Source organism: Cryptotermes secundus, unplaced genomic scaffold, assembly GCF_002891405.2.
Source record: "Cryptotermes secundus unplaced genomic scaffold, Csec_1.0 scaffold1323, whole genome shotgun sequence".
NCBI classification, from domain to species: Eukaryota; Metazoa; Arthropoda; class Insecta; order Blattodea; family Kalotermitidae; genus Cryptotermes; species Cryptotermes secundus.
The window spans coordinates 441,450-456,202 of record NW_019727122.1 but is presented as its reverse complement, the minus strand read 5'-3'; the positions used below and the strand labels follow the sequence as shown (position 1 = coordinate 456,202).

At 36.9% G+C, this 14,753-nt stretch overlaps 1 protein-coding gene across 8 annotated transcripts in view; it reads left to right on the top strand.

The window, feature by feature from the left end:
- LOC111864542 (multivesicular body subunit 12A) overlaps positions 1–13,946 on the top strand; it is a 39,712-nt gene extending 25,766 nt beyond the window's left edge. For 7 of the 8 annotated variants that reach the window (XM_023851855.2, XM_023851853.2, XM_023851856.2 and 4 more), the window contains 4 exons: positions 2,454–2,668; positions 7,219–7,280; positions 7,392–7,442; positions 7,627–13,946. In XM_023851855.2, the coding sequence (XP_023707623.1) occupies positions 2,454–2,668; positions 7,219–7,280; positions 7,392–7,442; positions 7,627–7,662 (364 nt within the window). In that variant the 3' untranslated portion in view covers positions 7,663–13,946. The remainder of the gene's footprint in view (positions 1–2,453; positions 2,669–7,218; positions 7,281–7,391; positions 7,443–7,626) is intronic. The other variant, XM_033751475.1, reaches the window with a different exon arrangement.
- The last annotated feature ends 807 nt before the right edge of the window (positions 13,947–14,753 follow it).

Below are 14,753 nucleotides of genomic sequence, written 5' to 3'. Positions count from 1 at the left end.
TTCCCTTAGAATTTGAATGCTTACACGTCAAGAGACCAAACTGTCGGTTAATTCATTGTGTATTATTCTTACCAGTTCTCATGATGCATTTTATCATGCATGACTTATATTTTGTTGATGGAGGGAGAAACAGAAGAATACAAAACTCTTCTAAATTTTATCAAAGTATAAAAGGAATGTCACAGAATGTGAATATGGAGGGTGGTGTTTGGACCAACTCAATGACCTCTTTTCTCAAGAGGGATTCTGCTTCATGTAGGTGCTGTGTGTGCGTGCATGTGTGTGTAGTTATGTATCAGGTACATAAATTTGAGTGTGTATATTCTGTATATTGTTATCACAGATCACTCTGTACAGGTCAGGCTCACAGTCATTTGATCACTGTATTTGTATAGAAACTGTACTGTTCTGGGCATGAGCATGAGTGGCAGAGATAAATAAGTTTAGAGGGTTAAAAATTCCTCTCCATTATGCAACAACAAATAAAGTCCTTACAGTTTACTGAAATTTATGTTAAAACAATATATTTGTATCCGTCCACACAACAATTCAGGTAAAAGTAATGGCAAAGGTTATATACATTAATGTTAATCACAGCATGTTTCGACCCCTATGGGGTCATCATCGGGTGTATCTCTATGTATTTAGATGCTAAATTTTTGTTCAAATATGGATCCATATTTTCTTCATATTTGACCATGTGATTGCGTGATTATTGCTGAATAGTGAACCTCTGGTTTGTTTACTCTTTGGCTTTAAGCCATATTGGTATAAAATTAAATTAAATTAAATTAAAATTGAAGTTAGTTGAAAATTAATTAATATGAATGTTAAAAGAATTTTAGTACTACACCGTCGTGTGTATGGGTTTGCATTAAATTGCAAAGTTATGTATATGGATAAATAGTTTGAGTTAGTTGTGAATGCCTGTTTGAACATTCTAACAGTACACTGGCTATCCCTGTCTTGATTCTTCTCTGCTGTTGTGGGTATGATGTAGTTGGGGTGCTGGGTTGTGATGTTATGGGTTTCTTACACTGCACATTCATACATAATAATAATAATAATAATAATAATAATAATAATATTCTGTAGTCCTGTCAGGAGCATAAGTTGTCTACAAGCATTTCCCATTTATCCCGATCTGCTGCTAAACACCTCAGCTCACTCTAACTTCTTCCAGTTTCTCTCAGAGCGTATCTCCTCCAGCTGTTTCTTGGTCTCCCCCTTCATCTGTTTCCTTGAGGATTCCACTGGAGTTCAGCGTTTGATGGCTGTTCATCATTCTTCCTCAGCTTGTGGCCAATCCATCTAAATTTTCGTGTCCTTATCTTCATATTTATATCTACTTGTCCAGGTAACTGCCAGAGCCCTCTATTTGAAATTGTTCTAGGCCACCATATTCTTAAAATATATCTCACACATCTATTAATAAACATTTGAATTTTCCTTCTTAATTCATTTGTAACAAGCCAGGCATATAAAAGCACAGATATAACACAAGCATTGAAAACTTCCATCTTTGTGTCTGTTCACAAGGGTAGACTGCCAGACTTTTTGCAGCTTGGCAAAAGCTCCTTGTGTCTTTCAGATTCTCCTGCTAACATCTAGTATGTTCATATGTGCTGCCTCTCTATACCATATCTGAGTGTAGCCTGACATATCTATTGTTGGGCTGTTTTCTTTATGATATGTATTGCAGCTCATGTCTTGCTCTGTATGTGGTTATTGAGACTCTGCCAAAGCTATCTTTATGTTGTTTTGTAATATATATTGTGCAGACTGGTTCTAATTTAAGTAGTGTTGACTGATTGAGGCAAGTAAATAATGAATAATTCAGCACAACTAACTTGACGAAGTACGCTAAACATGAACATTATATTACTCGAAAAGAGAATAAGAAATGGCCCAGGCCACATTTGTCACTGTAAGGACTAAACCTAGGCTAGGCAGAAAAATTCCAGTTATAATTCACTTGGGACAGACACAGTGAGGTCAGGTGTTCACTCAAAGAACAACAACATTCAAGTCCAAACCTATTTTAGAAATATGAAAACCAGAAAGTTACTTAGAAGTGTCTTTTGTGGCACACAGCGAGAAATGATATGTAGTATTATTATACAACCGTCAACATAACAAATTCATAATAAAGAAAGGGATATTACTACATTAATATTCGTTTATTATGTAAGGTTTTTACATGTTTGACCCAGCTGGGTCATCATCAGGCAAATATTCATGGAATTGTGCTACTTGTATTGAATTGCATTCCTGATGTGGATCCATATTCTCATAAATATAAATTTCATTATGATTCTTGTGTTTCATTAAATTTGAATATTAGTCTNCTGAAACACAGAACAACCTTAAATGTGTAATGCATCATAAGTCTCAAAAGATTCAGAACCGGCTACAAAAACCTGCATTCAGCAATTTGCTTCGAATTTTTTCAGCTTGAGTCCGGCTCCGACCTATCTCCCTCATTTTAATAGTCCACAACCTTACTCAGCTGCTGCAGTTGTCAACAAGGCCCCAATAAATGGTGAGGCAGGAGGAGAGTCTCCACATGAATATGAACAGTTAGTCTCGCTCCAACCGTCACGACCAGCTCCCAAACCTCCTGGTGCAAGCACTCATGGAACATATGCCACAATAGCAGCATATAGTGGTAAGGTGTTATTGTGTGATCGTAGTAAGAGTAGTTACGAAAATAAAAGATAAAGCTATTCCTGCAATAGGCTTTGGGGGTCCATAGGGTTGTGAGGCTCCCACATTTTCTAGACAGTTGGCTCACAGATGACGGTGATGTTGTCAGCCTCACATGCCGACCAGCAGCTCTTTACACTGCAGGAAAAATCCTGGTACTCATTTCTGTTAGAGGCTGCGTCAACCCCAGGGACTTAGTGCGGCTGGAAGGATTAGGTCAATTGAAAAATCCAGTGACCTCATTGAGAATCAAACCCGTGACCTTCCATCCTGCAGCATAGTGCCTCAACCAACCATGCTACCACATTCCCCCAGTAAGAGTAGTTCTTCAAACATAAAACAAAAATGTGTGTGAGTACATAATCTAATACAAAAAACACTTAGCACTGGACTCATCCATCTATTTCTTGTAGTTCTCGTATTTAATGACAGCTCATCATATATGCTGGGTCATTCATAAAGATTCTGCTAAACTTTGTGCATAATTAAAACAAGTCCTGTTAACATGGTCCAATTCAGAAAGCTTGCAGTCTGAGAGTAAGACAAGGTTGTATCAAAAGTGTTTTCAGTGACACCTGAATGTAAAATCTAAAATAAATGTTAAGAAGACTCTCTTCTGTGATGTGACACCATGTAGTCAGATAGAAGTTTACCAACAGTTAAGGGAAACAGCACTGCCCCCATTTTCACTGTTGCAGAGTAAGCTGAACTCATTGTCACGTGTAGGGGTGGTTGTGTGACTTAGAAGGCGGGATCTGGATTGGATGATTGGATGTATTAGCACCTTTTATATTCACGCACCAGAACTACCGGCAATTACGATGCTATCACTGATTTACACACGTTATAATTCACCGTTACACATGCACTATGATTCTCAGTCTTCACTAGCCATATTCTGCCAACGGATTTATCACTGTCTCACTGCCACTTCAAATCACACATGAAGTATTCTAAGTAACCTAATTCCTTCCTTGCCATTTCTCTTCAGTCACCTTCAACTACCATCTCCAGAACTCAACCAGTTCTTCCAACTACTGTTCCATACTCCACCCTGTCTTCTCACTGCCTTCTTACAACTCCTCAGCACGGACCTTCACGGAAAGCACCATCTTCTGTTGTCAAGAATGCATGTTTATTGGTTTGTTACCTAGCAATGGATGTCCTTCTGTTAAGGGCGTATGCATCATGGGAATATGTATACTGACCGCTTGCCTAACAGTGGGTATACACGTCACAATATGCATACTCATGATGGGGTTCCCCTATCAGGCCTGTTTAAACTGACCTTTTCAGGGCAGCAGTCCAACTGGTAGGACCTCCAGCCTTTTCATCATCCACCCAAGTCCTGCCATCAGCCCCCATTAGTCTTATTCATGCTCCCACACACATTGGGTCGCTCCTCCTGCTCCTCGTGTGTCATACTTTGCCGTAAGTGCTGGACAGTGCCTTGTTCTGTCCTCTCTCTTGCACTAGGGCTGTCCTGCATTCTCCCATTTCACCTGTCTCTCCCTTGGGATGACAGATGTGCTGTATGAGGGCCCCAATATTCTTACTCTTTCCCTTTATTTTTATGCCTTGGCCTTCCTGTGCAGCCTTTATCCATATCACTTTCCCCCACTCTACTGCTGCTTAGCTTACTCTGTTACCCTGAAAATGAAAGCAGTACATTCTTCTAAAACTTCAGTAAACTTCTATCAGACTACACCTTGTCACATTTCAGAAGCCAATACTCTTCATGTTCACCCTGTAGGAATCTGAAATCTCACATAACATAGGTATTACTTAATAATGGAAACATGTAAAAAGAAGTATTGGTCAGGATGTCCCTTTGTAACTTTAATGTACATTTGGGCAACAAATTTCATGATGTTTACCACAAAGACAAGAAGTTCTAGGAAGTTCTATTTTACTTTTTGATACAGCAGACAGAAACTAACTTCAGCGTGTATGCATAATGAAGTCAATGAATAAATACAGTTTGAGAGGCTTCACTGTTGGTATTACTCTTGAGAGGGATTTATAGAGTACACTGTTGAGATGGCTTGAGGTGGCATGACGTAAATACCAAGTGACATGATGATCAGTTAATTTATTCAGTTTACATGAAGGTTATTACCTCAACAGTTTGAGAGGTCACAGTGTTGGTATTACTGATGCAGGAATTTATGAAGTATACTATTGGGCTGGCCTCAGGTGGCATTATTTTGTGACATGTATGAGTGACTATAGGTGGGATTTTGGAATGGATATTAGATTTATTGATCACTTTTACACACAACTAGGGACTACACATAATTACAGCGCCATTCATAATCTCCACACTTTACAAATCACCACAGAACATGGTAAGTCTTTTCCAGCATGCTGTGTCTTCCCCAACCATTCCCTTGTAATGGCTTCTAACAGTGAGGTTTTGTCAGCTTCACACGCTCAAGTCCTCTCCAGCTGCCTCATTTCCTCACAGATTCCCATACAGAACTGATTCAGTTGCCACAGTTGTTTATTGTTTATTTAATTATGAGTTGTGTATTAGCAGTTGTGGCAATTCTATATACAGTTTCAACTGTTCATGAATTAAAAGAAAAATATGTAGGTATGAATGCTTTTATATTTTATGGAATACAGTTTGATATTTTATGATATATTTTAGTGATTAAATATTTTTATTCGTATTTGTTTAAGCAAGTAACATAATTAATAACAGAATATAAAAAAAAGGTAAGTTGGTGAAAAATAATGCTAAGATTTTAGTATTCAGTTCTTCCAATGTAATTTATTTCTTTTTTCTCATTAGGTGCTGTGACTTTATTAAGAAATGATGAACTAAAAACTGAAAATATCAGACAAAATTGGGATTAATGAAACTGATTTTATTAATACACTGTTTTTACTTGTCTTCCTTATGACCCCTAGGCATATACCACCATAGGAAACACCTTTTTCAACAGTACCTCTATTGTTGCATGCATATCCATTACCACGGGAATGTGTTTGCCGAGCTGTTGCCTAGAAACAGCTCTACATGCCACAGTGTGCATTCCAAGTTTCATGATGAATGGGTCAGGCATTCAAAAATTGTTAGAGAGGATACACATAGAGACAGACACACACACACACACACAGCAAGGTTATAGCATAAGCCTACATTTATTTTTTTTTTCAAAGTGAGGAAAATGGGGTAGGTGATGGCAGGAAGCTTCATCTCAAAGCACATGCAGAGATAAAGATGTGTATATTCATGTCACAGCATCTGTATTCTGGACAGAATTATAATATACAGGTAGCTAATAAGCCGTTTGGAAATGATGAATGATGAAGGTCAGATGTTTGGGAATGAGAGTAACAAGTCAAAATTACGTGCACAGAGAAATTAAGGGCCGCTTAAATTTGGAGAACACTTATTACCAATCATTTCAGAATCTTTTGTCAACTGTGTACACATGTAAATGCAAAATTATAGAAACACAGTCTTTCATTTGCCATCTATGGATCCGAAACTTTGTGTCTCATATTAAGAGAGAGAACATAGTTATAGATAAGTTGAAGGCCACAGTCTTCTGCATTGTAACATCATTTTCATGTGGTAGAAGTTCATTGACGGTTTTGTCATTTCATCAATATATATTTCCTCCAAAATGCAACACAAAATTGTTACAGTCACTTTAATCTTCATTCACAACATGTATCAGCCATATACGGCCATCATCAGGTGTCCTCGTTATACTAAACTGTTCACTGCACTGCTTATCTCAATTTTACAATTCAAATTAAAATAGGTCACCCTAGTAAATATAGTAAAAACAGTTTCAGTCTCCTTGTGGCATCTTTTAACATAATCTGCAGTGGCGCACATGTGTCTCTTTTGTTGTAGGCCCATTAACCTGCTTGTGTAGAGCATTGTTGTTTTTTGTTGTGTGCATGCAGCCAGTATGAAATACAATATTGTGCCTACTGCTAGCCTCTTGGTTGGCTTACTCTTCAGCCCTGAAAATGGAGACGATATGTACCTATAGAAAATGTTACTCTTCATAGTCACTACTGTGAGAACCCCAAATTTAATGTAGATTATTTGAGAACGGGGTTCTTAGCAGAATATTTGGAAGGAAGTAACTGGAGGAAGTGGCATAATTAGGAACTTCATCACCAAGTATTATTATCGTGACCAATCAGGGAGGAGGTTGCGGGCAAGATATATGGAATGCATGGGAGAGACAATAAATGAATTCACTGTTTTAGCCAGAAAATCTGAAAGAAACCATTTGAAAAGTACATAATTTTAATTATCAGAATGAAAATAACTTAACTTCTTATCTATCATTTTCCTTCTTACAAATTTCTGCTATTGTGAAAGTAATCATTCATTTCAGTGATTACCTCTGTTGATTCATTCATTACAATTATTATTGTTGTTGTTGTTATTGTTGTTGTTATTATTATTATTATTATTATTATTATTCAGGTGCAGTTTTAAATGTCTCAGACTTGCATAATTGTATAATTTCATTTTAGGTCTTGATGGAGTGCCATTTATTTTGAATCCATCTTTACAAAATCTTTCCCATCGACATACAGTAAGTGTATGATACGTTTCCTTTGTTGATGTCGTAATGAGCAAGCATATTGTATTTCAGTTATGTCTTGTAGACAGCCAGAAGTAATATTTTAAATTTTTTGTATTACAGCATCAGATTCCTGTAATTAAATCTAAGACGAAACATGAACTCAACAAAGAAGTAAGCAATTACATCTTCCTTTTATTTCATTGTGTGTAAATATTTAACTATATGAGAAGTCTCCATTTAAATGTAATGAAATTGTGTATCCAAATTTGACATTATAAGAAATCTTAAAAATATTTGCTAATGAATGTTGAGAAATATTGTTGAAATACTAATTGTTTCTTTTCATCTTTTTCAGTATGACTATGATTTCCGAGTCGAACGGGAGACATAGGAAATGTAAGAAATGAGTGACTCTATTCATGTAACAAAAGCTTGATGTGATGAGAGCACTGTGCCATAGCAGTTTCCTTTGATTGTTGTTGTCCAAGCTAAATAACATGCCTAAGTTTCTGCATTTTTTGTTAGTGTGGTAAAGTTTGTCAGGTTCATGTAGACTTTTTCAGAAGTGAGAATTTAGATCAGTGGCCTAGGATGATTTCCTGATGTATTCTGACTTCTTGTGCCTTTCCAGTATTTTGATTTCAGGACAATCCAGAAGTCTTCATATATATAAATGTGAGGGTTTTCACAGAGGTGACTGTTAGGATTGTGACACAATATAGTTTTTGTGAGCAGATATGGATGTTTCAGAGAGATTTGCTGCCTCCATCTTTGAGGTATTTCTCTAAAATGTCGGTATCCAACCACAAAACTATATGATATCACAATCCAGAAACCCACCATCATAGTCTTAGTTTGTTAAAGTTGCTAATTTTGTTTTATTGCTAGTGGGGTGGGACTAAGTCCCTTGTACTGCGGGCACTTCTGGCCTATTGTACCAAAGTTACATAGAAAGTTTGGATCAATTCAGAATTTGACTTATATGCACTACCAAAAATGTGAATGTATGAGTAAAGTAGAGCAATAATTTTTTCCCAATTATGAGCCTTGTTTCTTTTAAACATCATCTTTTATGAAAATAATAAACAAACTCTGTGATAACTCCATATCTATTTGAACATACATTACAATGAAAATTATGGGTGTGAATTCATATATTGGTAATAGCTGTTAGTATCCAAACATTTATTTAGAGTGGAACCCACAATTAATGTTCCTCAGTTTAAGGTTTTCATTCGCTTAGTGTTCAATGTAAATTACTCAAAGTCAGTAATCTCAGTGTTAAATTATTTCCTTTTAGGATTTTCCTCAGTTTAGTATTAAAATTCACCCCTCCCCATAGAAACCTTAAATGGTGGGTTCACTGTATTACCTAGTACTTAGAGTTTTTTAAATTTGTTGACTGGTTCACGGCAACTGGTGTGCTGCTTGCCACAAGGCACATGCAGATTTTGCCAATGAATCAGCATGCCTGGGGGCCAATAACGTTGGAATGAAGGGAAGTAATTAACTTGTGGACTGCTTGACAGCATTATGTTTCACAGCGAGCAGTGCACTTCATGCGTGGGAGTTTGTTTATGATTTGTCAGTAGTAGACTACAGTTATCAGCTCCATTAGCTATTTGTTCTCAGTTATGGTTAGTGAGCAGGGTAGTAGTGGTGCAGTATACTTCAGAGCAACGTGTCTTTCTGTATGACACCTATGTGAAATACGGATCTGCTAGAATGTGTCAGTGAAATTTTCGATGTAAATTTTGTGATTGAGTTTGCAGCAGACAAACAATTTACAATTTGACAAATAAACTTAGAACAACAGGACTCTTAACAGACAAGGAGCAAAAACATAAATGCTGAGTGCTTACTGAGGAGAAGTTAGATGGCACAGGGGCCAGACTTGAACATACACCTAGAAAATTACTGAAATGTCTAGCTCAAGAGACTGGAGTGTCAATGTCTAGTGCAAGAATAGCAATACAATTGCAGAAGCTTGGACCCTATAAAACAACAGTAGTCCACGCATGCTTTGCGTGTACAAAATACAACTAGCAGGGTTCATTTTTGCATTTGGTTTCTACAGTCTGTTGTTGAAGATGAGATCGATCTGCAGTTGATGTTGTTTTCTGATTAAGCATGGTTTCACTTGCAGGGATACATAAATACGCAAAATAATCTGGATTTCACAGAATCTGCATCTAACCCATGAAGTCCCACTCCATCCAATAGAAGTAGGTGCGTGGTGTGCTACAAGTAGAAGAAAGATTGTTATATCTCTGTTTTTTAATTAAACAGTTGTAAAAGATGTCTACATACAGAGGAATAGCATTTTCAGCAACTCCTGTGATCTGTGATTTGTAACTGCTTCATTCCCAACATTACAAGCTGTCAGGCATGTGATTCGTCAGCAAAATTCATATGGCTCACAGCTGGCATTGTACAGGTTGCTGTAAGCACAGAGCCATGGAACCAGTCAACAAAGTAAAAATCCTCCCTGTATTTCTCAGTTTTTTTATCTACATGTTCATATGATAATTTTATAGGTTGATTCCTTTTATGCATCATGTGAATTGACCAAATCTTTAAGGTTCCAGTTAGAAAAATTGTAAAATCCAAATGGGTTTTACTAGTCTAATCAACTCCTGCTGCTTGTTTGTCCTATAATAGCATATATTCAAAATCTTCTTTTTGCAAGTTAGTGTTACTGATCACACTTTTTCAAGTTTGCTAACAAAAGTTATGAAACTTTTTGGTTATGCCATTTACCTTGGATACTTCAATATCATTAACATTAGGTAATGATTATTGTTTGTTTAAAATATTAGTAATTAAGGAAATTGGTACCATCATAAGAATTTGGTTCAAGATCAGACTTTTCTGTCTCTAGTGTTCGATGTATTACTGCCTTGAATTGAGCCTGAAGGAACATAAGATTAAACACTTTAGTTTTATATACATTACAGATCCCATGGATCATTTTATCAAGAAACTACTGTTTATAAAAGTAAATGTTGCAAAAGGAACATATGTATTACTGAAGAGAGTGGTCTTGTGGGATGGGACTTTGCATAGTTTGACTGGTGAGTACAAGTATTCCAGAGGACACTTTTGACTCTTCCCATCTTCCAGACTACATGACAACTCATCCAGAAAAGCCATAATCTTGATGCTCAGTTCTGTGAGAACCTCAGATCTCACCATTATTACTGCCATCTGTTGACCATGATAAGAAGAGGCACAGCTGACAGTTTAGTTTTATATAACACTGTACTCTTTATTTATGTTAACAAACTGCTGATTTATATTCAGAGAGAATTTTGGATTTGGTGTGGAATAGGATGTAATTGCTAGGCTGGTAAAATGTTATTGAAAATTATTAACATTTATCAGAAGGAAGAATTTTGTTATGTCTTCCTCATTGGTTGTCAGTTATTAATCTGTGTACCTTCCTGAGAACTAAGTGTTGTATGGCAGTTGCTCACCATTTTCAGGAGTTATGTTCCAGAAAGTCACTGGATTGTCAAGCCCAACACCTTATAGGAAATATGAGGTTAGGTGAACTTTGTTCGGCCTCTGCCATCATTCATAAAACTTCACTTGATCTAAAAACTAAAAGTACTCGTATGTATGACATATTCCAAACTAATGTCTGTTCATGTGACAGCTGCTGCTGCTCCTCTTTTTCCTTCTCCTCCTCCCCTCCCCTTCCTCCTCCTCCTAGAAACAGTTCCCAGTATGTGTATGTTCTGTTTTAGCCTCAAGACTGAAACATGCGAGTATAATGCACTGGAATGTGTGCAACTTTTGAGTCTAGACAGGTTTGCCATTGTGCATCAGTTCTTTGCCCGTTTCCATACCAGCTGAAAAAGCATTTGGTAACATATTAATTGATATTGAAATTGTTAGCTTTATTATTTACTGCGAGATAGGTGACAGTGACATATGATCTTTCAAGTCATCATGACATGTTTCAGTAATCCCCAGTGGGTGAAAGGATATGATTTATGCAAAGCAGAGGTTGGTTGCAGGTTGCAGGTTTTAAGTGATGGAAGTGACTTAGGCACTGGTGGTTTCTCTGCCCCCCCTCCCCCAAGCATTAGATGGGTGGTTGTCTTATTCCCTGTTGTAATCCTGCAACCCCTGCTTCTAAGTGCTGCATTTGTTCATCCAGACCTTGTTTAAAGGTAAGGCTAAGCTTCATACTTAAATTGATTGATTTCCACAAAATGATTGGTCAGACTGGAAGCAGTCAACTTCTGTTTTTTCTCCGCATCCTAATTGCCCTCCTCGTCACTGAAGAATTTCTTAATCTTCTTAGGTCTTCCAAATGTGACCAAAACGGCGGTCGCACACTTGGTATAATTCACTTGTGGACTCAAGCCACGGAGTTTTTGTTTTGTTTTCTATTATTGTACATCTTCAGGATCCTAAATTAAATGTTGCTACTATGGTTCTCAGTTCAGAAGTTTGCATGCCTGTTACATTCCTATGGCTGGTGGTAAGAAATGAAAATTTAGTGACATCTTGGTAGCCACCAGTGGCATAATGTTTCTGCCACATTTTGTGAAGATCGGTCACGTGGCTCAAATGTTGAATAGATGGGCCACATAGACATGCGTACGCGGGTCACGCAGTAATCTCATAATCTGAGTTTGTTTTCCCCTGAGGAAGGGAAGTTTGCTAATTAAGTATCACAAAAGTGTGTGCTGTAATGGTTACGTGGAAGCTATAAAACTGGTGTTATATTTGCTACAGCCCTGTCCCCCACAAATATAAACCCTTTTTCCTGTGTATGCACAAATTACAAGTTGGGATCATAAAATCAAAACCTGGATACAGACAGAAAATCACAGATTCTTGAAATTCATGATTAGTAAGGGATTACTGCTTCTTCATTTTGTTTTGATATCACTTGATGTACTTTACATGACTGTCAGATATATTAATATGAATAGAGATTAATGTAAAAGATTAAATTGAGGCCCTTGTTAATAACAGAAATAAATACAAGTGGATCATAGTTTAAATAGTATAAATCGAAGTTGGGGGGTGGGGGTGTCATGATTTGTATTCTTGCTTAAAATGCATTTGATGCAACAATAAAAATCTTGAAGGAGTGTAGTGTCTCCAGAAACTTCAAAGGCTGGTTAACAGAGCAGCACTAAGTTACCAGTGTATCACAAAAGTAATTTTTTTTTTCCCCAATGGAAACATGATACCTAATGATTTGAAATCCAGATGTGCATCATTGATCCTTTTTAGAGCGGTAACCATGAAATTTTGCTGTGGTGTTACTGCGACTCAATGTTTATTGTAAATACACTTCCCTGTTTTTTATTATTTGCTAATCATGTTCCACACATGCTATTAGCAAAATAAATTACTGGAATTTACCCTGCTATTAAATCTCAGTTGCATATGAAACAAGACTGAAAGTATACGGTGTACATTTAACGGACCCTTTCAGCCAAGGAAATTCAAAATAATGAGCTAAAATCCATGGCCACATATGTATTTACATAAACTCAAAAAGGAGTTATGGTTTTATGTAAATTGTATTTTAATTGGACATATTGTCACGTGTCTGGGGTTCCATTACAAGTAGTAATGGGTTCTGGATTGGGTGATTGAATTTACTGGAGCTTCCTTGCAGTCACTTTTAATTACAATTGATTATGACAGCTCACAATTAATGACTGTCTCAGACTCGCTCCATTCCTTACTGGACTGTGAGTGTCTTCTCTTCTGTGTGACTGACCTGGTTCCGATTTACAAGTCAGTCACTTCTTCAGCTTTCATTGTCCACAGGTTAACACTCCACAGCTGAACACTGAACTCTCTTACAGCTGAATTACAACTCCCTTACAACTGAACTATGACTACCTTACAACTGTACTCTAAACTAACTCTTTTATAACTTCAGGGGGAACCGAATAAAGTTCTTATGTTATTCTATGTTTATCTGTTGCTACGAAATGTGATTGGCGAGCCATTGGCTATCAGTGGACATCCACGTCTGTTCGTATTTGCGGGAACTTTTGTCACTGAACCATTGCCTAGCAATGATGATAATAATTTATGGAAAAGTGAATGGTGTATAAAATGTGTCAATTTATATCTTATGATTCTATTGAGAACATTCTTTCCTCTTATAAATATTTATTGGGTTTTTCTTTTGTTCCATTCTGGTCCGTCACACTAATAATATGATGAACAGTTAAACTAGATGAAACTGTTTAACTTTTCATAATATTATTGGGTTATGCTTTAGATGCATGCTGATATGTATGTGATTCTTTACGTAAAATTCTCTCTTAGTTTCCATATATAGTGTTACAGGTCTCAGTCATCATGATCCTTAAGGTCTTCTCATAAATGTGAACTCTATTTTGATTTTACAGTACTGTATTGTAACTTCTCCAGCACTATCGATGGAATGGATGGAAGGTCTGTGTCCTAGATAAAAGACATGTCTTTTGATTTGTTGACTCTGTATCAAATACAGAAAGAAATACCTCAGTTTTGCAAATGGCTTCTTTTTATGTGTCTGTAAAATTTGCATTTCAGTCTGCATAAATGTAACAGATATTTTTGGAAGAACTTGTTTTTGTTGGGGGCACGCGGTAGCATAGTTGGTTGAGGGGCTATGCTACAAGCCAAAAGGTCGTGGGTTCAAGTCCCGATGAGGTCATTGGATTTTTTCAATTGACCTAATCCTTCCAGCTGCACTATGGCCCTGGGGTTTACTCATCCTCTAACAGAAATGAGTACCAGGAATTAATTAAATAATTTTCCTGGGGAGTAAAGCGTGGCTGGCGCGTAAGGCCACCATCTTTGAGTCAATTATCTAGATAATGTGGGACCCTCAACATCTCAAAACCCTATGGGCCTTCACAGCCTGTTACATGGATAGCTTTACTTTTTTTTTTTTGTTTTTGTTGTTTACATGGTCAACTTCAGTGGAACTTATGAAAATGCAGTATATGTATAACCAGAAGTCTTGATGACTGGAAAACATACTTAACAGTCATTTTTAACAAGATGAGTGTACCAGTGTGTCGATATGTGAATGCCCATATTCATGGATGTTTCTCCTCTGTTTAAATACATCTGCAGCATTTCCATCACTAGTGTACTATACTGTGAGATATATCATGTATTCTGCCCTTCCTGTGTGTGAAGTAAAGTTTAGTTTATTGAGGTGTGTTTTGTTCGATACATAAATCTGTGTCCACCTAACACTTGGTTTTTGTGGTACACAGTTCAAATAAGTTTAACAATTATTGCTTCTGTGAATAGAAAATCAGTTACAAAATATGCCAACCAGGTGAGGTAAAAAAGGGCATAAATGACAATTGTCAACATGTGGCATTAGAAAGCAAGCAACCAAATATTGCTACTGCTTCTAATACTGTGGCTTCCTCTTCTCTCTGGTTCACATAAATTACCAAAGAAATATTTTTGCATGTGTATGGAAAAACATTGTTT